The sequence below is a fragment of the Rhinatrema bivittatum genome, chromosome 11, assembly GCF_901001135.1.
Source record: "Rhinatrema bivittatum chromosome 11, aRhiBiv1.1, whole genome shotgun sequence".
Taxonomy (NCBI): domain Eukaryota; kingdom Metazoa; phylum Chordata; class Amphibia; order Gymnophiona; family Rhinatrematidae; genus Rhinatrema; species Rhinatrema bivittatum.
The window spans coordinates 96,439,590-96,465,178 of NC_042625.1; the positions used below are offsets into that span (position 1 = coordinate 96,439,590).

Below are 25,589 nucleotides of genomic sequence, written 5' to 3' on the forward strand. Positions count from 1 at the left end.
ATTATAATGTAGAACAGACTCCATAGCATTACAGTGCTGGCATGCAACTGTACTTTTTTTTCATCAAGTTTGCAAGTACAATACATGGTATAAGATGAAACTTGTTCCAAAAAGCAGACTGGCCTCGATTTGGATCAAGAGACTTTTCACAATATTCACAGAACTTGACTTTGTTTATTAATAGTTGCAGGAAAAAAAAAACATTTCGAACAGGCCAAGGAGATTTTTCTTATGTCATATTTTAACTGGAAGAGCTCAGGAATGAAACAGGGGAACATCCTCTGAGTCCAAATACCAGAACACAAAATTGGTAACACTAGAACAAACACGGTCAATCAGCTTGGTACATTTAGGGCTGAATTTTAAGACCTGCCCGTGGGCGTAGATTTGTGCACACAATCCGGCGCGCACAAATCTACGCCCAATTTTATAACATGCGCTCGCAGCCGCGCGCATCTGCCTCCCCTATCTAAACACCCCCCCCTTACCTTTGTTAAATAAGTTGCGCCTACCTCCGGGTAGGTGTAGGTTGCGGGCACAGGCAGAGTGCCGGCGCATGATCCCCGGAGGCCTCTGCCCTGCCCCGGGTCATACGCGAGTCCCGGGGCTTGTGCGCGTCGCTGGGCCTATGCAAAATAGGCTCGGCGCGTGCAGGAGCAGGTTTTCGGGGTTACATGCGTAATATACGAGCGTAACCCTTTGAAAATCCGCCCCTTGGCTTTTCCCAGGAAATAAATCCCCTCTCTGGTAGAATATAAGCAGAGTCGCTTACTTGTAAAGGTGTTCTCAGAGGACAGCAGGATGTTAGTCCTCACACATGAGTGACATTAGATGGAGCCCCAACACGGAACACGTATGTCAAACGTTTCTAGAACTTTGACTTGCCAAATTGGGCATGCCCAGCATGCTCTATAGCACGTGTCTACGCGGGCTCCCTCCTTCAGTCTCTATCTCCATAGAGCTGTAGCATTGTGGTTGGTGAGCTCAATTTCAGCTCTTTTGGCCTGTTTTGGAAAATGTTTCCATTTTTGCTTTACTGCGATTTTTTTTCGCCTGCTTTCGACAACAAATCCCTCTTGGTCCCTCCCTGTAGTGTTCCTAGTCAGTGTTTGTCGTTTATCAATAAATTTCCTTTAGTGGTCGATTCCCAACAGCGGCAGTGCTTTGGTGCCCACCAGCCCTCGATTTTGATCTTGCTTCCCATTTGTTTCATCTCAAGACAGTGTCTGGTTTCAAGCGATGCCCGAGGATCATGTCCTTCACGGACCACCCATGATGAATGTATCCTCTGCCTGGGATTGAAACTGAGACCTGTGCATCTCCAAATAACCTATACCACTGGTTACCAACCTGGGGTCCTTGAGACCATTACAGAGGAAGACAACCAAAGAGCAACTGCTGAGAAATAGAGCATGTTGATCTGAGGAGCTCAGCTCTAAGGATCCCATGCTGAGAAAAGGAAGATTGCAGCCTCAGGAAGCCCAAACTGGTGAAGAGAAAAGGCAGGGAATTGGACGATTGCCACTACAAGGAATCAGACGCTGTGTTGAGGGGGAAATGCACTGCCACCAGCTCCACACCAGAGGCAGCACTAAGCAGGGTGATGATCCTGAGGAGCATTTCTGGCCACTGCTACATGTGCTCTAGCTGACCTGTTGGTCTGACAGTGAGGGAGTAGTATAGTCATGATAGGGGGGTGGAGTGGGATCGGCAGTCAAAGGGGCAGAGAAGGAATCACAGGAGAGGGCAAGAGGGAGTGCATAGGTGAGAAAGCATTTGAAAAGGGTCTTAAGAGGAAGGAGTGCTTGGCACCTTATAGGAATGCCTTAAATGTGCTGCTACAGCCTATTATTTTACTGAGATGTTTGTTTTTGAAAAATGTTGTTACAATCTATTGTTGTGCTGAGATATTTTTATTCTTAACCAATTAGTTGTGTTGATTTCTTAGTCTGGTTGTTGACGTATTTCAAGTTTAGTCCTGCCCTACATTTTCCTAGTTTAATTCTGTCTTCCTCCAGACTAGAATTGTTAAATCTCCTTCAGTCTGTATTTTGCCTTCCAAATATGTAGGCATATTTGGCATTAAAAAAAAAAAAAAGAGACCATGTAGGCATAAAAAACTACAAGGCAACAAAACTATTCAGAAAACTCCTAAAAACCTGGCTCAAACATAGCATAGGATAAATTACTACTCTATTTCTATCACAGATCCTAAGTCTCCAACCCCCCCATTACGTAATATGGTCTTCCCCACACTACTTACCTGGCTCCAAAGTATTTACAAAAGAATCAAGCCTCTCCCATCACTCACAGATACATGCTCCAATTTCCATGTACCAGAAACCTTATTCCTAATGCTGTTTTCAACAACTTCATAGTTATTACCATTCACCCATATTTTACCTTCCTAAGCCCTCCCCATACTCCAATGCAATTCCATGTAAATATGCTATTATGTACATCGCTATTCTTACCTCTAAACATATGTTTAGACTTTCCAGTTATAATGTAACCTGTTATCACTGTAAACCGTTCTGAAGGCCTGCTCAAACAATGGTATATAAAAACCGACAAATAAATAAATAGATGTTGTACCCTGTATTAGGGAAATTTCTTATTCAAAAATATGGGTAAGAAATCCAAATAAAGAACACCTGAAATGGGGCTTTCGGACAGGGAAGGAGGGATAGGAACAGCACAAGCACTCAGGAAGGAGCCATGAGGGAGATAAGTAGCACTCATGAAGGGATCAAAAAGGGAGGACAGGAGGGAGAGTACAGTTTATAACAGAAACTATTCCTTAATATTACATTTTATACATTGCAAATGATTGAGTGCATATTACTTGCTATTACAATAATCAGTTTTCCGTACGGTATTTAATTGCTTGTAAAAGTTAGAGATTCACGTGGGGTCCATGAAATTTGAGGAGTTGGGAACCCCTGACCTATAATTCAAACTTACAGCTAATAAATAGGTCAATAAGTGTATACTGATCTGTGCAAAAAAAGATCATGACTAAATTTCTATATGCACATCTATAGAAGATCATATACAAAAATGTTATCACAATTATCAAAAAAGCATAAGCCCACATTTTTTGTATATATGATTTATTTTGTCTATTATTCTCTCATGTCTAATCTTAAATTGTTCCCCACCTTAGACCTCAGAAATGTACAAGCTAAAATTTTTTAAATAAAATAAAGTCTGCTGCACAAGTTTGCCACCTTCTCTTCCTCAGCTCTCAATGCACAGCTGCAGCAGCGTTATTTTTAGTGAACAGGGTAGGGAATGGATAAGAGTCAAAAACTAAAAATCCTTGAGTATTAGTTTGCTAGTGATGTATGTGTTTCCAAGGCATAGGTAGGCTGAATCATTAGCAGCTGCCTTAAAGAGATATAACCTTAGATGTTACCACCATATTTATCAGAAAAATATAGAAGACAGCAGACAAAAACCATCAGCCCATCCAGTCTGCTCTTTTCTCCTGGCTCAAACTATTTTTGTCTCAGCTGTGCCAGGTTTCCTATATTGGAATCTTTTTAAGTTCTGGCCAATTTAAAATTTTTTCATCTGATACGTTGGTACTTTATTGTCTAAGCCGGAATGGGTTAACTGACATTTTAAATTTCTAGGGACTAAGACCCCAACATGCAGCAGATAAGCAGTTACACAAGGCTTTTGAATTATTCCCTAAATAAATTGTGTGTAAATAATATTTTTATTTGAGGAATTATTTTTCAACCAACTGCTTAAAACTGCAAGAGAACAATACAATGCTCTCTGAAGTGCTGAACAGCAGAATTTAAATCAAAGAAAACATGGTATTTAATAACCATGAAAGGAAAAGCAAGACATTTACTTTAAGAAACATAACCCCCAAACCTGGCATTTCTTTATCCACTTACAGAATTAAATCCAGAGAATATTTCAAACAGATTATCCTTTTTACAGCACATACTTATCTATTTCAACTCAGGCTTGCTCAATGTAATTTACTTGGATTTTAGTAAAGCTTTTGATATGGTCCCACACAGAAGACTCAACAAAATGAGATGCTTGGGAGTCAGCTCCAAAGTGTTGGCATGGATTACAAACTGGTTGACGGATAGAAGACAACAGGTGATGGTTAATGGAACCTACTCTGAAGAGAGAATGGTGTTAAGTGGAGTGCCACAAGGATCGGTGTCGGGACCATTTCTGTTCAACATTTTCGTGAGCGACATTGTGGAAGGGTTAGAAGGTAAAGTTTGTCTATTTGCGGATGATACTAAGATCTACAAGAGTGGACACGCTGGAAAGAGTACAGAGAATGAGACGGAATTTAAGGAAGCTGGAAGAGTGGTTGAACATATGGCAGCTGGGATTCAATGCCAAGAAATGCAGAGTCATCCATCTGGGGCGTGGTAATCCAAAAGAACTATATATGTTGGGGGGGTGAAGGGCTGATGTGAATGGAGCAGGAGAGAGACCTTGGGGTGATAGTGTCTAACGACCTGAAGTCGACAAAACAGTGTGACACGGCGATAGCCAAAGCCAGAAGAATGCTGGGCTATATAGAGAGAGGAATATCTAGTAAGAAAAGGAAGTGATAATCCCCTTATACAGGTCATTGGTGAGGCCTCATCTGGAGTACTGTGTTCAGTTCTGGAGACCGTATCTCAAGGGAGACAGAGACACGATGGAGGCGGTTCAGAGAAGGGTGACCAAAATGGTGGGTGGTCGCCATCGAATGACTTATAAGGAGAGGTTGAGGAACCTGAATATGTATACCCTGGAGGAGAGGAGGTGCAGGGGTGATATGATACAGACCTTAAGAACATAAGAATTGCCATGCTGGGTCAGACCAAGGGTCCATCAAGCCCAGCATCCTGTTTCCAACAGAGGCCAAACCAGGCCACAAGAACCTGGCAATTACCCAAACACTAAGAAGATCCCATGCTACTGATGCAATTAATAGCAGTGGTTATTCCCTAAGTAAACTTGATTAATAGCCATTAATGGACTTCTCCTCCAAGAACCTATCCAAACCTTTTTTGAACCCAGCTACACTAACTGCACTAACCACATCCTCTGGCAACAAATTCCAGAGCTTTATTGTGCATTGAGTGAAAAAGAATTTTCTCTGATTAGTCTTAAATGTGCCACTTGCTAACTTCATGGAATGCCCCCTAGTCCTATTATTCGAAAGTGTAAATAATAGAGTCACATCTACTCGTTCAAGACCTCTCATGATCTTAAAGACCTCTATCATATCCCCTCTCAGCCGTCTCTTCTCCAAGCTGAACAGCCCTAACCTCTTCAGCCTTTCCTCATAGGGGAGCTGTTCCATCCCCTTTATTATTTTGGTTGCCCTTCTCTGTACCTTCTCCATCCCAACTATATCTTTTTTGAGATGCGGCGACCAGAATTGTACACAGTATTCAAGGTGCAGTCTCACCATGGAGCGATACAGAGGCATTATGACATTTTCCGTTTTATTAACCATTCCCTTCCTAAAAATTCCTAACATTGTGTTTGCTTTTTTGACTGCTGCAGCACACTAAGCCAATGATTTTAAAGTATTATCCACTATGATGCCTAGATCTTTTTCCTGGGTGGTAGCTCCTAATATGGAACCTAACATCATGTAACTACAGCAAGGGTTATTTTTCCCTATATGCAACACCTTGCACTTGTCCACATTAAATTTCATCTGCCATTTGGATGCCCAATCTTCCAGTCTTGCAAGGTCCTCCTATAATGTATCACAGTCTGCTTGTGATTTAACTACTTTGAATAATTTTGTATCATCCGCAAATTTGATAACCTCACTCGTCGTATTCCTTTCCAGATCTCAGATCCCTGAGGCACTCCACTGTTTACCCTTTTCCACTGAGAAAATTGACCATTTAATCCTACTCTGTTTCCTGTCTTTTAACCAGTTTGTAATCCACGAAAGGACATCACCTCCTATCCCATGCCTTTTTAGTTTTCTTCGAAGCCTCTCATGAGGGACTTTGTCAAATGCCTTCTGAAAATCCAAATACACTACATCTACCGGTTCACCTTTATCCACATGTTTATTAACCTTTAGATACTTGAAAGGTTTAAATGATCCATGGTAGTCAAACCTTTTCCATTGGAAACAATTTAGTAGAACTAGGGGTCATGATTTAAATATCCAGGGAGGAAGACTTAGAACCAATGTCAGGAAATATTTCTTCACTGAGAGGGTGGTAGATGCCTGGAATGCCCTTCCGGAGGAAGTGGTGAAGACAATTGAAGGATTTCAAAGGGGCATGGGATAAATACTGTGAATCCCTAAAAGGCTAGAGGTTGGGAATAAATAAAAAAAGCTAAACCTGCACGGAGTGGTAGTTACTACCTTGGGAAGCTTGCAGGGCAGACTAGATGGACCTGGTTGATCTTTTTCTGCCATCATTACTATAATCCTACATGTGCTCCCCAAGCCTTGTTATTTTTATTACCATGGACAGCAATGCAAAGAAGTACGTACACCATTGGTTGCACCAAAACATTTGCATAATTTTCACAAACATTTAACACAGTTTTACATTACCTTGTTTATCAAGAAAACTGCTTTTCAGTCTTGAATCCAGCTCTTTCGGGATCTTTTCCAAACGCCTATCGCGTTCTTGAAAAGATGTCCCTTTTGGTGAAAAACTCTCTCTGCTGTTCTCTCTTGCCAAAGCAAAATCTTTTCGTATGGATTTCAACATGGAGTCCTGACCCAGCTGGGACGCGAGATCCAGATGTCTAAGATTCTTTAGGGTCATTTCCTTTTCACTTTCAGTTTCATGTTCTGTTACTGTTCTTTCCTCCTCCATGTTTTCGGGATGAAGTATGGAAGTAATATTATCTTTTGTAGAAAAATCCTGCTCATCTTCGTTTTCACTTCCAATAACAGGAATCCCAGCAAGATCCCCTGAGTTCACAAAATAATCCTCTTCATCCAGCAGTGAATTCTCAGACCCTGTCTGGTTTCGCAGGCTATATGAGATGGGTCCAACAGTAGGTGTAAGGCTGTGGTCAGTTTCTACATGCAAATCACCTGAGAAGAAAAAAAAACAAACCACTATCAAAGCAATGTAAAAACTTGTCAAATCATGAAAATAATTTTCACAGACATTTTATGCAGACTTATGCATAGATTCACCCATTTATGGGCAGACAAAGATCAGACTCAAGTTCTTCAACTTTATAGTAACTGCTGAGCCCATGACACTTGAGAAAGGCCTCACTCTTGTTTTCACAGACACAAATTTGTTCTCAATTTACTGACCACTGGCAAACAATGTATAAATAAGCTTCAAATGCTTCTGCCCAAATACACAAAAAAAATTGGTGGTTGGATTATAAAATGTTTTGGAAAGAATTAACCAGTAAAGTCAAACTCAGAACATACTAAAGAAAGATTTGACATTAAGTCATGGATAGACAACTCTAGTCCTGGAGTGCCACAAACAGGTCTGGTTTTCAGGATATCCACAATTAATATGTATGGGATATATCTGCATACAATAGAGGCAGTGCATACAAATATATGCCAAGCATATTCATTGTGGAAAGCTGAAAACCAGACCTGTTTGAGGCACTCCGGGATTGGAGTTGCCTACCCCTCTTAAATTACTATATCTTGATTAAAAGCTTAATCAGACAGGATATGATGCAGTTCTATCCCATCATATAGCAATTCTAAAATTGCATATCCACTTCATAACCCATCCAATTCTGCAATTATCCCACTACTAGTCCAGCAGTGACTGTTTCACAGTTCTACACTTCAGGTCTTACCTGGCATCCTTACTTTGTTTACTTGACACGCACATCAATTAATATACTCCAATCCTGATTTAACACGCCAACTATTCTAATTCCAATCAGGCCAATACAGAACGGTGTGCTCGGCCGAGCGCACAGTTAGCCCCCGTCTGGACGCGCGTTTGACACGCACTATTATTACCCCTTATAAAGTAAAAAGCAAGTTTGCTTACCGTAAACGGTGTTTTCCATAGAAAGTAGATGAATTAGCCATGCTGTCTGGGTACGTCCTCCGTGCCATTAGGTGGCGGAGCTCTCTAAGATCACCCAAAGTCTTTAGACGAGGTGTTCCCTCCTGCCTGTCCCTGTGCCTGCTCAAGGCTCCTCAGTCTGTGATAAAGCAAGAAGATATGCAATGTGTGGACTGTCCGGGGAGGGTCAGCATGGTTAATTCATCTGCTATCTACGACGTTTACAGTAAGCAAACTTGCTTTTTTCCCCATAGATAAGCAGCTGAATTAGCCATGCTGTCTGGGAATCCCCAGCTGAAGTATCGAGCACAGTAGCGTGTAGTCATTTGTATGTCAGTGAGTGCTCAATATATAATAGGAGGCGGACAGTTCTGAAGTCGTTGCACCATTTAGTGTTCTTCTGGAGAATTATCCACCCCATCTTTGCATCATCCTCTGCCTGTTTGTCCAAGCAGTAATGGAATGTGAATGTGTGAAGTGAAGACCATGTGGCTGCTTTGCAGCTAATAGAGACATCTCATGAAAGTGAGCAACAGATGCAGCCATGGCACGGATTTGGTGTGCTTTGGTGTGGTAGGCAAGGATTCCGAACGTTTGAGATAACAAAATTGTATGCAGTTGGCAAGCCAGGAAGATATGTTCTCTTTGATACAGGAAGGCCTAGTGCGTTCGGATTAAATGAGAGGAAGAGTTGCGAAGGTCTCGTCTGAGATTGAGTGCGTTTATAATATGCAAGAGCAGATTTACAGACTAAGGAATAAAGACGCTGCTCGTTGTCGTTTGCCTGTGGTTTTGGATGAAAAATAGGTAGTGTAATGGTTTGATTTAAATGAAATGCAGAAACTACCTTATGTAGAAAGTGACAATGTTTACGTAGCGTAACTTTATCATGGTAAAATTCCAAGTAAGGAGAATAGTGAACCAGTGCTTGAAGTTCGCTGATTCTTCGTGTGGAAGTTAGGGCAATTAAGAACAGTACTTTCCAGGAAAGGTATCTAGGATGGCAACTGTGCATTGGTTCAAAGGGTGGAAACATAAGCTGTTCCAGAATTGGATTAACATCCCAAGTTACTGAGGGTTTTTTGATTGGAGGTCGTAAATGCAAAACGCCCTTCATAAATCTGGAAACTAGAGTATGACATGCTACAGATTCTCCGTTGAGGAGTGTGATATGCTGATATCGCACTGAGGTGAATGCGTAAGGAAGCAGTAGCCAAACCTTGTGTATAAAGGATGTGAAGATAATAGCCTTTCAGGTGGGCATGTGAGTGGATCAATGTTCACAGAGGAACACCATGCAGCATAACGCTTTCACTTACGCTGATAATTGAGACGGGTGGATAGTTTTCTTGATGCCACTAAAATATCTTGAAGTGGTGGAGATATATTTAGGTTTTGGAATGTGAGCAGTTAGTGAGATTCAAGGATGTGTGGAGTGGATAGAGACGTGAACCCTTTTTGTTGGGTGGGAAGAGTGGGAGCATTCCCCAGGGGAATTGGTTTGCAGATTGATAGTTGGAGCAGGTAAGAGTACCATGGTTGACGTGGCCATGCTGGTGCAATCAGAATTAGGTTTGCTTTGTCCTCAATGCATCTTTGTATTGTGCATGAGATCAAGGGAATTGGTGGAAATGCGTACAGGAGATGTTGGACCAATCCAGTAGGAATGAGTCTTGTATCAGATGGTGAACACTGGGGTAGACTGAGCAAAAGAGGGGAACATTTCTGTTGTGAAGAGATCTATTTGAGGAAGATTCCAAACTGAAAATATTCTGTCGGCCACACTCTGGTCTAATTCCCACTCGTGTGGGTGAAAAATCCTGCTTAACTTGTCTGCTTTGGTATTATTGACGCCTGGAATATATGTGGCTTGTAGAAAGATTCTCCTGTTGTGAGACCAGTCTAGAATCTCTACTGTTTCCTTGCAGAGGTTCCATGAACCGGACCCTCCTTGTTTGTTTATGTAGAACATCGCCACTTGGTTGTCTGAGTGGACCATGACGACATGATGCTGCAGTTTGTGTTCGAAAGCTCGTAACGTGTATTTGATGGCTCGTAACTCTAGGAGATTGATGTGATAAGTTTGTTCCTGGAACGACCATAACCCTTGAGTTTGTAGGTTGGCAAGCTGGGCTCCCCATCCTGTGGGAGAGGCATCTGTGGTAAGGATTAATTGATGGCGAAGAGGCCTTAGTGGCGAGCCTTCTGTAAGCGCTGGCGGGATGATCCACCAGAAAAGGTCTCTCTTCATCCTGTTGGAGAGTCTTACTTGAGCGGACAAGGGACTTTGAAACTGTGACCATTGGTGTTTTAATCCCCATTGAAGACGACTGATGTGAAGTCTTGTGTTCAGGACTACATATGTACATGCTGCCATATGACCCAGTACAGTCAGGATTTGGCGGGCTGAGGCATTGGTAATGTTTAGTAGATGTTGGGCTGTAGAAATAAGTGCTATTGCCCTGGGTTGAAGTAAGAAAGCTTTGTCCCAAATGGTGTTTATGGATGTTCCGATAAAGACCAGGATCTGGGTAGGTTGTAGATGAGATTTTTCGTAATTTATGAGAAGACCCAGATTGTCTAAGCAATTGATTGTTTGCATTAAATTGCTTTGGAGAAGAACGGGAGTTGGGGCTACTAGTAGCCAAATCTCCAGATAAGGAAATATTTTAATCCCCCGACGACGGAGGTGTGCCACCACTACCGCTAGGCAGACCTGGCTGAGGCATCAGAGGGGGCACACGAGCCCGTCTTGTCCTCTCTAAGCGGGGCAATCCGCGCTGCTCTCTGGCGCTCTGCCCTTAGGGACATCCGTCCACAATCTGTACAGTTTGCCTGATCATGTTTTGGACCAAGGCAAATGTAACAAAATTGATGTCTGTCAGTTACAGATAATTTTACCACAGTCACAGAATTTAAATCCTGGACGAGGCATGGATGTAATTACTCTGTGGTAAATTTTGAAGTTTTATATTGCAGTTTTTCTCTTCTCAAGCAGGCACAGGGACAGGCAGGAGAACACCTCATATAAAGACTTTGGGTGATCTTAGAGAGTTCCGCCACCTTGTGGCATGGAGGACGTACCCAGACAGCATGGCTAATTCAGCTGCTTATCTATGGGAAAGTGGTAACAGCGTGAGGAAAACGCGTGTCCAATCTCCCAAAAACTAATAGCGCCCGCAACATGCAAATGCATGTTGATGAGCCTATTTCTTATTCCCACGCCATACAGAAAGTAAAACATGCAGCCAAGCCGATATTGAGTCGGAGGCCACAAAAATAAAAAAATTAAAAAAAAAAAATCAGCCCGCGGCTCGCAGGTTGGCAGACGGAAGCTCAATTTTGCCGGCATCCGTTTTCCGAACCCGTGGCTTTCAGCGGGTTCAGACACCGGTAAAATTGAGCATCTGCTATCAAACCCGCTGACGGCCGCCACTACTGCCAATAAGGAGGCACTAGGGATATGCTAGTGTCCCTAGCGCCTCCCTATTACCGTGGGCCCTCGTTAGCATAGAGAATTGTGCGCCCAGGAGAGTGGGTGTTTGCCTCGGAGCACCGGCTCTCCCGCACATTTTACTGTATCGGCCCGAATGTTAGTTTTGCATGATTGACAGTCTAAGACCAGTGGAAACTATTTGAGACCTGGCAAAGAGGGCAACAGAAGAATATTTCTTACTATGGACTAAGGAGAATCACCACTAAGAGCCAGAGGTGCTATGTATTTTTGGCTCATATACACACAAAACAATTTGGTTCAAAGGCCCATAGGTCAATTATACTATTGACTTCAACGGAGAGAACTTAAATGCCATGCTGGGTGAGATCAATAGTTCATCAAAACCTGCATCTGGTTTCAGACAGTGGCTAATTGGGATAACATGAGAAGTACCTGGCAGTTCCTAATGGGGAGATTCGTTTCTCCAAACCTGTTTTGAAGCTCAGCTATACTACTAACCTTTATTACATGCTCCAGCAACAAATTCCACATTGTCACTGTACATGGACCAAAAAAACCCCTCAAAATTTGTTCTGAATCTGCTACTAGTTAGTACAAGAACTAGGACACTCCATGAAATTATTTGAAAGGGTAAATAGACATCCCCTACTTACATGTCCCACCCCCAGTCACGATTTTATAAACCTCTGTCTAATCTCCTCTGTCATCTTTCTGCAAGCAGAAGAGCCCTAACCTGTGCTGTTTAGTGTATTCATAAATGATCTGGAAAAGGGAACAATGAGTGAAATGATCAAAGTTGCAGACAAAATTATTTAAAGTTGTTAGAACAGCAGTGGATTAAGACTAGGAAACTGGGCAATTGAATGGCAGACGAAGTTTAATGAAAAGAAAAAAATGAATAAAAGTTCAGTGATATACATATGGAAAAATAATCCCAACTACAGGAACACAATGCTGGGTTCCATATTAGGAGCCACCACTCAGGAAAAGAACCCTGGAATCCTTGTGGACAATACATTGAAAGCCTCAGTTCAGTGTGTGGCAACAGTCAAAGAAACGAACACTGTAAAATGTTAGGAATGATCTGAAAAGGAATGGAGAATAAAACACAGAATATCGTATTGCCTCTGTATCACAGTATGACCACATCTTGAGTACCGTCTGTAGTCTAGTTGCCCCAGCTCAAAAAAAAAATATAATACATGACATAGCAGAACTAAAAAAAGGTGCAGAGAAGGGCAACCAAACTAATAAATGGCATGTAATGGCTTTCCTATGAGAGGCCAAATGTAAAGGCTCTTCAGCTTGGCTCAGAGGGGCCATGATTATTTTATAACCTATGAGTAGGGTACAACAGGTAAAGGATGACGATTATTTAGTCTTTCAAATACTAGGGATGTGCATTTGTTTCATCTGTTTTCAGTGGCACACTTGTACCTCATCAACTTTATGGTACATGCGAAAAGACAGTATGTATTTTTAATGAGTTATGCGCATTATAAAGTTGACAAGATACACACGTACCACCAAAACAGTTGACATGAATGCACATTCCTTTCAAATACTACTATAACAAGAAGGATGTGCCAGAAACTAATCAGCAGTAGTTTTAAAACAAATCATAAAAACTATTTTCATGGAATACATAATGGGGTAATTTTTCAAAGGGTTACGCGCGTAATCCCAAAAACCAGCCCCTGCACACGCTGAGCCTATTTTGCATAGGCTCGGCAGCGTGCGCAAGCCCAGGCAGCGCGTGCATGTTACAAAATTGGGTGTACATTTGTGCGTGCCAGATAGCGCACACAAATGTACCCCATGCGCGCTTCTCTTAAAATCTTCCCCAATATGCTTTAGAATCTGTTGCCAGAGGATATGATGATGGCAACTGGCATAGCAGGATTAAAAGAGGTTTGGACAAGTTCCTGGAGGGAAAGTCCATAGAATGTTTTTAGCTAGGCAGAGTAGGAAGCCATCCCTCTCTCTGGGAGTGAGCAATAAGAAACAGATGCTCCTGGGTACTTGTGACCTGGACTGGCCACTATATGGACAGGATGGTAGGCTTTATGGACCTTGGTCTAACCCAGCATTGCATATCTTATGTTCTTAAAAGTCTAGTGACATAAGCAGCTCTTCTGCTTCAAAATGTTCCTTTGCACAATGTTGGAAAAATTCCACAACCCAGGTTACATGGGTGCCTAAAATTTGGTACTTGGTGTTCAAAATTCAGAAAAGTAAAAAAAAATAAGAAAATAAGCAGAAAAAACCAAACAAACCCCACACCCCCCACAAGTAAAAGAGCAAAACAGAAAGCAATAAAAAGTGGAAATGAGGAAATATGTTTCACTAAGTTTTCTAAGTACAGTATACTTCCACACCTGCATATATTAGACACAATAGCACAAATTTGAAATCTTCAAGCAGCAATAGTCAAGAATCCAACATTAGCTACTGTATACAACTCACTCATCTTTCAGAAATGTGTGTGAACTATAAAAAATTTATAGGTGATCAAATGGACATAAGCTTATGCCAGTTCAACTATTTTCCAGCATATGCTCTTAAAACAAAAGTAGTAAATTTTAAGACCCGTGCGTGCGTATGCCGGCTTGTGTACATGGATGTGGCAATTTTATAACATACGCGCACATACGCGTGTCTGTTAAAAAAATCGGTTGTATGTGCGTACAAATGCCACGTCTACTGCGCAAGTGCGGGGGGGGGGGGGGGGGGGGGGATTTTGTAAGGGGTGCACGCCAAGGCTACTTACCCTTTTCCCAGTTCATTCCCCATTCGTCCAATGTATGGATAGGACTTCCTAACCCCCTAGTTTTAAAGGCTCCCTTTTCCCGTTAGACCCGACCCTTAAAACCCCACTGACTAGCCCCGATTTAAGAAACTTTTTTTTTTTTTTTTTTAAACTTACACATCCGCAATAGCAGACGTTATTGCTGTGGGGAGCACCAGCACGTGCACATAAATATTTACATGCACATCTCTTGGTCTTCCCCTGACACTCCCATGCTCACACCATATTTCCAATTCTGGTTCTTTTGTGCCAAAGGTTTGGTGGACTTCTTGCGATATAGATGAACAGTTACTGCTACAGAGATCACCTAACCAATTTTATATGGGATAAATACATTCAGCTTAGGTCCATATACAGGAAAACTGATGCACCAACTTAGCCCTGTGCACCTGTCAAAAAGTGAAATGATTTGATTACATAAAGAGGCACCTACAGTTCTCTGCACGTCCATCAAAAACTGCACCAGGCTTCTCTTCAAACTGTAAAAAAGGAGAATATCATCTTAGTGATCTGTAAGCTCTGGTCATGAAGAAACTAGTCTAAGTTTTTACAGTTTTCTCACTACTCCTTTAAAAACCATCTGAAAGAGGTCTAACTATGAGGTCTTCAGAGCTCAGGTACTACAACACTTTAAGTCACAATAAAAACGACCAACAATCAAGACCTCATTTCCATTATAAAAATTCACAAAATATAAAATTCTAAATACACTATGTTCCTATATAAAGCATTATTGGAATATTTTCTCCATGGAAGGATTACTAAACACTTATTGCAAGATTAGCCATACGACAGACGATGTAGCTACACACTCCTCAAAATTCATAAAAGTTTTAAGTTAACCCTTTTTGAAAGTTAAGTAGAAAAATAAAATAGTATTTTACAGCAATATGCCTGACATATGCTTTTTCCATCCTTGGGCTCTTTTATAACATCTCACGTAAGTTAGCCAGCATATACATACACAAAAGTTCTGCTTTGAAAATTATCCTGCCAAACCTATCCACACACAATGACATCTGCTAAAATGTATATATAGACATTTTTCAGGAAAAAAATCTATGCATGTAGTTTGAAAATCCAAAACATGTATATAATTGCAAACCCCCTTCTCAATTCTGCCCCCAGGAACACCTCTACTCAGTTCAGGTGAATTTACAGATAAACAAGACATATGCATTTGTTACATCCATTTTGGCGATATCCACATACCTCGCAGACTCTATAGTACACGGGTAGAGACGGACAGTATGCAGTATGTGGATATCGCCAAAATGGATGTAACGAATGCACATCCCTAATATGTAAGTTTGCTTGCATATCAGGCAGGCAATTTCTGTGAGTAAAATTACCTTCCTTGAATTCAACACTAAGTGCCTTTTTGATGTCTGCTTCCTTTGGTAATACCGTTTAACAGTATCACTAATAAAAAAAAGTGAAATTATGGAATAAGAACATTGTTATGGCAACACCACCAAGAGCCTGATTACTAGAGGCTTTCCCCTCATTCTAGGCCTATAAGAAAAATCCTTGATGAAAGATGTAACTGGTTTCAAATGAAAACTGAACACGTGACACTTTTTGGAGGAACAAAGCATTGTTGGATATGACAGTGCAGATAAAAACAACTCTAGAAAAGAAGTGCTCATCTAGAGACTTAAAATTGTATTTGAATGGCAAGAGACTTCCATAATGCTTTAAAACTAGCTACAAATAAAGTATGTTTTCACCTTCCTTTGCACTACCACACAAAAAGGATTAAGATAGTTGACATTTTATGAACTTTGTTTTTTTTCACCCTAAAACCCTAGAAACATAAGTCTTGCCATACTGGGTCAGACCAAAGGTCCATCAAGCCCAGCATCCTGTATCTAACAGTGGTCAATTCAGGTCACAAGTACCTGACAGGATCCCAAGGGGTGGATAGATTCCCTGCTGCTTAGCACTGGATTTCTGCAACTCTACCTTAAAAATGCTTTTTTTTTTTTTTTTTTTAAAAAGCATTCCCAGGCCTAGATTAAAACCTCCACCCAACAGCACAAACTCTTACTCAAAAACGGGATTGAAATAAGAAACCTCCAACCTCACACTCAGCTCCATATTGTCATGCTACACAACTGTTTCATATAGATTCATTCTTGCTATACAACTATGCAATTGTCGGCAATGTAAAGATTTCACTGTTCAGTTATATCCCCCCTTTCCAGATCCAAGTTAACTCCCCCTGTTTTATTGTAACTTTCTCACTTCCAATCTATTGTTTACTGTGTTTGAAGTTTTGAATTTGGAATATTGATTACCATGTTACCCTCTGCTTTACACACATTGTTAATTGTAAACCGGGTTGATGTGATTCTTGTCATGAAATTCGGTATAACAAAAATAATAAATAAAAATGATTTCTGAATTTTTCTTCCAGGAACTTGTCCAAATATTTTTTAAATGCAGTTACACACTGTCAGCAGGGGTTGGAAGGGGGTAAATTAACCAATTAATGACTTAATATCTATAAAACCTTTGTTGGGACAGATGCTCTTGATTCTGTATGTTATACTATCTGCAGCGAGTTATTGCATTTTGTATTCTGTATATTGCATTTGCGTTTACTCTGTTTATACAGATATCAGAGTGTGTAACTGCATCAGGTTTGCTCTGATAATAAAAAATGATTAAAAAAAGAAAAAATAAATGCAGTTACACTAATAGCTTTCACCACATCATCTGGGAATGAATTCCAAAGCTTAATTATACAAATAAGTTGTACATTTAAAACTAATAATTTTACAACTTCATTTTGTGTCCCCTAGTCTTTGTACTTTCTTAAAGAGTAAAAAACTGATTCACTTGTTCCAAACCACTCATCTTATAGACCTCTATCCTATCTCCCCCCCTCAGCCATCTCTTGTCCAAGCTGAGGAATCCTAACATCTTTAGCCTTTCCTCACAGGGAATTGTTCCATCCCCTTTATTTTGGTCACCCTTCTCTGAACCTTGGGTGTGTAGTACTGGTCACAATACTCAAGATGAGATTACACTATGGAGTGATACATAGACATTATGAAATTCTGTTTTAGTCTCCATTCCTTTATTAATTCCTAGCATTTTATTTGCTTTCCTGGCTGCTGCTGCACACAGAGTAGAAGACGACATGACAGCAGAAAAAGATAGATGAGGGCAGAAAAAGACCATGCAATCTAATCTACCCACACACCGGCTCAGATCTACAATCCCTACCATTCCACTTTCTGTGATAAGCATTGAAAACAGACCATGAGAACTTTTTGCTTACAAAACAGCTAAACTTTGCAAACTACACTAGGAATAAGTTCATTAAAATTTACAAGGTAAATTAATACCATAAAATGACTAAGACCAATATCTCACAGGAACTCAAAGAGAAAAAGGCAGGAAAGGATCAAACAACTCATACCATCTGGCAGTAATTAACTCAATTCAGAAGCTATTTAAGAAAATAAATGCAATATAAACCAGTCTTTTCTTATACCTATGAAAACATTAAACCATTAAGAAAGTTCATGGCTCACTTATTAAACCTTGCTGGGACCAATCACAAGGGTGCAAAGACCCTAATAAGTACAAAATGTGGTGAGCGAACAGTGACAATGATACTGAAAGGAAAAATTCAGAAGTGTAAGAATGATATTTCTATACAAAGAGTTTTTTCCCCCCCTAAAAGTTGTATAAACAGTTATATTTTACCATGCTATCTATCTGAGAAGTATTTCAAGATGTGCTCTCTTCTCTATAGATAGACACACATTTTTAAAGAATGGGAGTGGAGACAATTTTTTATTCTGCACCTGCTTCTTTTGGATCCACAGGAGTAGGAATGGGGTGTGCCACAGGAGCCATGTCCCAACCAAAATCTGGCTCTTCCTGTAGAACTGCGGCAGGAGACCTCAGGCCAGACCAAGTTAGGTAGCAGTTGTTTGGTAGCAAGAGGAGAATAGCAGTACACTGGCCATGTCTTTCACCTCTTCACTTCTGGGTACAACAGCTGCTTTGAACCGCATGGGACTCTGTACAGCCATGTGGTTCAAAGCAGAAGTCAGGCCATGTGGCAGAGGAAGAGGACCAGGCCACAGACTTCACCACTCTCTTCTTCCTCCTCATCCTGTATAAAAAGGGAGGGGGGGGGGGGGTAAGAGAAAGAAGGATGGTAGGGGGAGAAAAAGGAAAGCAAGACAGGGTGGCGGAGGAAGAGGGAGAGAGAAAGACACACAAATGACGGTAGGGAAGCTGGGAGTGAAGGTTTATTGGCTATATCCCTACTCCCAAACCAAGAAGATGGTGCTGCTGCGCCCCTGTAAAAAAAAAAAAGACTCCAGTGCTTTGAGCCTTCATTTCATAACTAAGTGGAGGTTTTCCCTTTAAAAAAAAAAAAACAATCTTTAATGTAGTCCAGCCATTATTGCTACACTCTTTCATAAGAAGTGCCATGCTGGGTCAGACCAAACCCAGAACGTCTAACCAATTTCTTGTTGCTCACTCCTGACGTCACCTATCCATTTATGGATGTTTTTATCCAGAAACCTGTTCCATCCCTTTCAAAATCTAGCTATGACCAGATCACCCAGCAAAAAGTAGAGAAATTACTACTTACCTGATAATTTCCTTTTCTCTAGTGAAAAAAGGTTAATCTACAATCAGTGGGTTATGCACCTCTACCAGCAGATGGAGACTGAGCAGAGCTGACATCATGGTATATACCCCTGTAGTGACATCAGCCCATCAGTATTCTCTGCAAAAGCCAAATGTGGACAAGCACTTAATTATAACTTTTTTGGCTTTTTAAACTGGCCTATACATAACTACGCCCTCCCTACCCTTTTCAAGAGCATCCTCTTCCCGGTCCCCTGCCCCTCTCCCCCCCCTTCAAGAACCAGAAGTCTAATCTAGTTAATATTAGTTAACTTTGCATATAGTTAAAGTTGAATATAGTTTATAGCCACTCTCTTCTCTAACCGCCTTACCTAGGTCCACTGGACCATTTTTCTTCCTCTACTCCTCCCTACTTGTTGCTTCCAGCTCCCTGTTACATGTAACTTTATTTTTCACTTTCTTAAATCATGTTTTATTACCCCCGTTGTATGTAAACCGATGCGATATGCAAATTATTTTAAAACTTTTTATATACCAAATATAAATAAATAACTCGATAAACTACTCAAGTACTCCGTCAACAGGAAACACTGAGCTCAAAGAGGTTAACATTACTAATCTAGGTACTAAGACTGACATTTAACCAGTTATCCCTGGACATGCAACCACTCAGGAAGACCACAGAACTACAAACCATAAACTAAGGGCTGAAGGTGGATTAACCTGTCTTCACTAGAGAAAGAACATTATCAGGTAAGTATTAAAATTTCTCATTTTTCAGTATTCAGAAAGGTTAATCCTCAACCAGTGGGATGTACCCAAGCTACTCCCAAACAGGGTGGGAGGCTGCCCTCGGTCCAACCAACACCGCACACACAGAAGCTGCATTCTCCCAGGCCTGCACATCCAGGCAGTAATACCTGGAAAAAGTGTGTAAGGAGGAACACATCACAGCTCGGAAAATTTGATCGAGACACAACAAATCAAAGCTCCACCCATTACACTGCCTGAGCTCTAGTGGAATGAGCCCTAACCTGTTTAGGCAACAGATACTCAGCCGTGATAACCTCTTTAATCCAACTGTTTAACGCAGCCCCCAATGCTAATTCACCCTGTTTACTTCCACTGTGGAGAACAAACAGGCGGTCAGTCTTCCTGAGAGGTTTAACAACTCAAATACCGCATCACATGCCTTGACGTCAAAAAGGTCCGCAACAGATTAGATTTATCTACATCTCTCTACCTGTCCAGCATTGGCAGGTACATTAACTGGTTCAAATGAAAATCAGAGGCCATTTTCATCAAAAAACGGACAGAACAGTTGGAAGCTGGACCACCCCCGGAGTCACCCACAGGAATGGTTCCCGGCAAGGAAGAGCCCGCAGCTTGGAGCAGACGTGCAAAATAATTCACCCCGAGAAACAGTCTTCAAGAATTTAATCTCAAGAAGAAAGGCTACACAACGGCCGAGAAGTGGAAGTTTGCCAAAATTCTAGAACCAGATTAAATTCAGGCTCCATGAGGGCACCAGCAACTGCAAGGGATAACTAGGAAACCTCACCCCAGCCACATCAGGCTGGGCCGACAAGCATCTGCCATTAACCCAACCCTTGAAAACAGTCAAAAGCTGCCATCTGCACCTTCAAGAATTTAAGGACCAAGCCCTTAAGTGATCCATCCTGTGAGATGCATCGCCAACTGTGCCTACACCCTGGTCTAGGTAGCCCACTCAGAAGCCAAGCCCTCTGAAGAGTAGCTTCTCTGTAGGGTCAAAAATGTCTGAAACACCTGGCACGGCCCCTCACACCAAAAGAGAGCAGTGCCTGCTTTTAATCCTCTGGTAAATGAGGAACTTGGGACTCACACTGCCTATTGGTCATTTACTCCAATTCACTCCCTGAAAAAGAGTGATCCTTTAAGAGCAATTTCATAAGTTTAGACTTTTAAAATGTAGTGGCCGACCAAATCTCAGCCACAGCTGACGCCTGGCCGGCAAGACCGAAGCCACCCCTTTGGCAGAGGGGGGACGAACGAAAGTGCCGATTGTATCCACCAAAAAGGCAGCAGCCGGTTCCATCAACGCTCTATATTCAAACTAGATTCCTCGACTTCTTGAGACAAAAGCAAACAAGTGCAAGTCATCAGGGAACAGCAAGAGGCTAAACTGCAATTCACTGCCACCGCCTCAAGGTCTGTGTAAGGATAGCTTCAGCTCTCCTATCCTGCACATTCTCCAAGCCACTCCCCCTTCTGCAGGAAAGGTAGTGTACTTTGAGATTTCACACAGCAGTGCATCCATTTTTGGAAAAACAACTGTTCTCCTTGCTGTCAGATCCATGGGGGTACAGCCCTAGCAAGGCTCGTCCCCCTTTAAAATTAGTTTTTGGAGCATCCCATTTAAGGCCAATCAAAATACTAAAACAGGATTCTTCCTTGGCTCAGAATGGAACCAACATCCAGCACTCCCAGCAGAGTCAGTGTCTGGGAGATCAGAGCCAGCGACCCATCTGTGTGACTCCAAACTACGAGGGATTTCTCTATCCTCCAGGAAGTAAGGATCGCCCTCGTTATCCGAGCCAGCAAGGTCCACATCAGTGGAACCCGCAGCAGGCCAGTACATACTCTGCTGCTTATCCGTGGCACCAAATCTGAGGGATTCCAGAGCCAGCAATCCCGAACTTCCAGGTTTGGCCAATTCTGCCAAGCTTTAGAAGGGACTGCAGCCCTTGAAAAACATTCCACCCAAGAGGCAAAAGGATCTATATCAAAACCAGGAGGCATCAAAGAGCTGTCCATTGAGAAGTCCTCTCCTGCTGAAATTCCAGTTAGGGGAGCCTAAAAACCAGGAGAAACTTCTGACAAATCCCCCTCCTGTTCCATTCCCACATCCTGCTGAGAGGGGCTGGGCTCGCCAAAGCTGCAGAAGACAACTCTCCCTGAACCTCCAGGCAGTGCTGACAACATTAGATTGCCAAATATGGCAAGCAGTGCAAATTGCAAGGTACTTAAGATTCTTTGCTACTGGCACTATGGATAAGAAGTTCACTAGCAGCACGTTTATAAACAAGAGTCTGACAATTGTGTGTCCTGTACAAGGCAAGCTTGGACAGGATGCCCAAAACACAGGACATCCAAAATTAGGGTGCCCAAGTATAGGATACCTATTTTTAAGATAGTATGTGCTTACGGGACATCATCTCTCATGATGAAAAGCTTAGGCATTACGATCTGAGGAATGCACGAACTACAGACAGCCAAAATCTGGACGCCCAATCCACGTGATCCAGACGGATGCCCAATCTGCGGTGTCTCAGAGAAGCCTGAGTGCAGGGCCTAGCCAAAAAGCTGCTCAATCCACCAAAACTGCCGCGATTCCCCAAACCCCTCACAAGAGACAGGAATGAACATCAGATCGACACGCTGAGGCTCAGAGACCAGATCAAAAGAGGGGGAGAGGAATCCCTAAAAATATCCCTCTCATTATGTTTGTATTTTATTTTACATCCCTTTACCTGAGCTCAGCCCATCCTGGTCAAGTACAGAGTCGGCTGCGGCTGCTAATGCCTTCACCACGACACTCTACTTCCTGCACCCACTAGCCTCTCAGCCGATTCTCTCCTGGCAACTAAGTCCATGACTGAAAACCAGCTACCACACCAAGGCACTCGACTGAGGAAGAGATCACGAGATATCACCTCAGGAGAACTCAACCTTCTCCTTCAGTTATCACCTCAGGAAAAGTGGTGTACGATTAATCTCCTTGTCGCCTCTTTTTTTTATTTCTTTTTTAAACAAGCAATCCCCAGTAAGGAGATGCACGTCCCTACTGCTGGAGATGGAGAATACTAGCGGTATCTCTCTCTATATATATATATATATATATATATATATATATACACATACATACATACACACATATATACACACATCTTTATATAGTGACATCAGTTCTGCTCAGTCTTCATCTGCTGCTAGGGGTGCATAACCAACTGGTAGTGGATTAACCTGTCAAAGCTGAGAAATCCACAGCTTGATCGTGTGCAAAGTGAAAAAAAACTCCAATTTTTTAGCTAGTTTGCCATAAATGGTGTTTTCCATAGAGAGCGAATTAGCCATATGTGGGTGATGTCATCTGGTGGCACCACGCTTCTCTTCAAGCAGTAGCTCTACTGAGCATGTTTGGGAGATCCCACATGGGTACTGCCTAATGAGCCTCTTCCAGGGAGGTGGGTGAGTCTTTCATGTCTAATTCATCCTGTCTATGGAAAAACACCATTTATAGTAAGCAAACTTGCTTTTTACATCCAGAAGCAGACAATTACATGTGGGGAATCTCAAATGGACGGTTGCAGTGGAGCGAATACTTAGTAGGCAATCTGGACTCCACCGTGGACTACAGTGAGAACATATTTTGTAGAACTGCTTGTCTAAATCTGTCAGTCAATCTGAAATGTGATCAAAAATAATATGATGCGAATATGTTGACTGAAGAGCATGTCGCAGCTTTGGAAAAGCATGCATAAGGCTTACATAAAGGCTTTGGCCCCAATCTGGTAGGAAAGTGTTTTGTGCTAGTCTGTAAAGCGAAACTGAATTAGTTTTGTGTTTTCTGTGATGCAAACAGGTCCGTTGTCGATAGATCCAGTTGAAGTTTGTTTATTACCGATTGCCACAGAGATCACTTGTGAGACCAAAACACCTGCTGATCGAATCTACTAAAAATGTTGGGATACATCTGGTAGGGTCACTTGGAGTCATCCCACTCAGTTCCAGATTTTTCAATGCTTCCCAGCAGAGAAGCCACAATCTTATTCCTCCCTATTTGTTGACATGATTCTGTTTGAATCAGGATGGTCATCCCTCAGAGGTGTGTGTGTGAACATGATAGCACACCATATTGCTCTTAAATCCAAGAAAATGATTTGAATAAGGACTACTGAGGAGACCAAACTCCCTGGTACAAGAGGATCCCACAAAAGCTCCCCAACCTCTGGTGGAAGCAAGCAAAGTGGGGCACTATCTTGGAGCATGTGGGGATATAACCACAACTGCAAATCATATTGCCAGTGGCAAGGGATTTACACTACTGAATAGAGGGGTTGATCAAATCAATCCCACCGAAGTAAAGGCATGTTAGTGGAACTACGGGGATAGCTGTCATCATGTAATCCAAATTACGAGGAGATTCCTGATTGTGGAATTCCGATAAGACAGCTGTGTTTGGATGAGTGAACATCCATTCACTGGGTGGGAATACTCGTAGAATGAGTCAATGCATGCCCCCCAGACTGGCAGTGCTGTATGGGTCTAGGTTTGATTTCTCTTTAAGTCGATGAGAAAATGAAATCATTCCTAACAAGCAGACAACTACTTCTTGACACTGCACAGTGATCAGCTAATTGTCACGGTATGGGAATACTTGTACTCCCTGGTGACAAATATGTTGCTACTACCACAAGACAGTTTGTGAAGGCTATGGGTGAGGAAGAGTCGCCAAACAGGACTATTTAATGGTAGTTATACATCTAAGTGAATTCGTCCCACTAACACCAATGGGTGGGATGACTTGGAATGCAAGTATAGGTGTCCTTGAGATCTAGGTCACACATCCATTTGCCCTGTTGAATGAATGGGAGAATTGTGTTGAGGGAGTTATTTTAATTTTGCCCAGAGGATGTATTTGTTGAGAAGCCTTAAATCCAGGATGGAACATAATCCCCCTGTCTTTTTAGGGAAGAGGAAGTATTTGGAATAGAAACCCTGCGAGTGTTGCAATACAGGGATCATCTCTACTACCTGTCTGAGAATAGATTGCATTTCCAGACAGACCTGCAGAGGTGAAACAGGGAGGTGAATAGTGTGGAATGGATGGGAGCCAGGAGAAACAACCAATACCCATATTGTACAATGTTGTGGACCCAGGAGTCCTTTGTTATTTGATGCCACTTATGCAGAAGTTGCTGAAATTTGTTCTGCTACTGGAAGGGAAGGAAGGGGGATTGGTCGACAATCAAAAACTGGGTCCGCTGAGTGATCTTTGGCTGATGGCATTCACATTGTCTAGGTCAGGCCAGAAGTTGCCGTTAACACTGTGCCAGAAGAGGTGGAAGCCGGTACTGCTGAAAAAGCCATTAAGGCCATCTGTGAAAATAGGGTCATTGGTAAGAATAGTATGGACACTGCAGCAGAGCAGGCTACTCTGTCGAGAGAGAGAGAGATAGATCTGCCGTATTTTGGTCTTATTTGGGTGACCCTCTCTAAGCTTCTCCCCAAAGAAGCATGGGGAAGTCTGCCAAATTCTTGTGGATATACTCACTGGTGGAACTTGCTCACATCTACACCATATATTGCGCTCCAATAGAAGTTTCAGAGGTATGAGAAGAAGAATCAAATGATTCATATACCAGACAGAAGCAATGGCTTAGGGAAGGTGCTCTGATTGGAAGAAGGTAAGTATGTATTCAGCTTCTGAAGACAAATCATGGAGGTATTGCACCATGTCAAACTAATGGATGGTGATGCAAGCATGAACAGTTGTGTTTAATATCTCTGCGGCATTTGACACTGTAAATCACGATACCCTCCTTTCCCGCCTTGGCGTTACAGGCACCGCTCTGTCCTGGATCCAATCTTTTCTAAAGGATAGGACATACAGTGTTAAAATAGACTGCCATGTATCAAA

General features: G+C 42.0%; 1 protein-coding gene across 3 annotated transcripts in view; it reads right to left on the reverse strand.

The window, feature by feature from the left end:
• The window catches only part of ZMYM4 (zinc finger MYM-type containing 4), a 229,104-nt gene that overhangs the window by 180,043 nt on the left and 23,472 nt on the right, over positions 1-25,589 (reverse strand). For 2 of the 3 annotated variants that reach the window (XM_029571423.1, XM_029571425.1), the window contains exons 2-3: positions 14,718-14,763; positions 6,566-7,057 (exon numbers count right to left, since the gene is read on the reverse strand). In XM_029571423.1, the coding sequence (XP_029427283.1) occupies positions 6,566-7,057; positions 14,718-14,763 (538 nt within the window). The remainder of the gene's footprint in view (positions 1-6,565; positions 7,058-14,717; positions 14,764-25,589) is intronic. The other variant, XM_029571424.1, reaches the window with a different exon arrangement.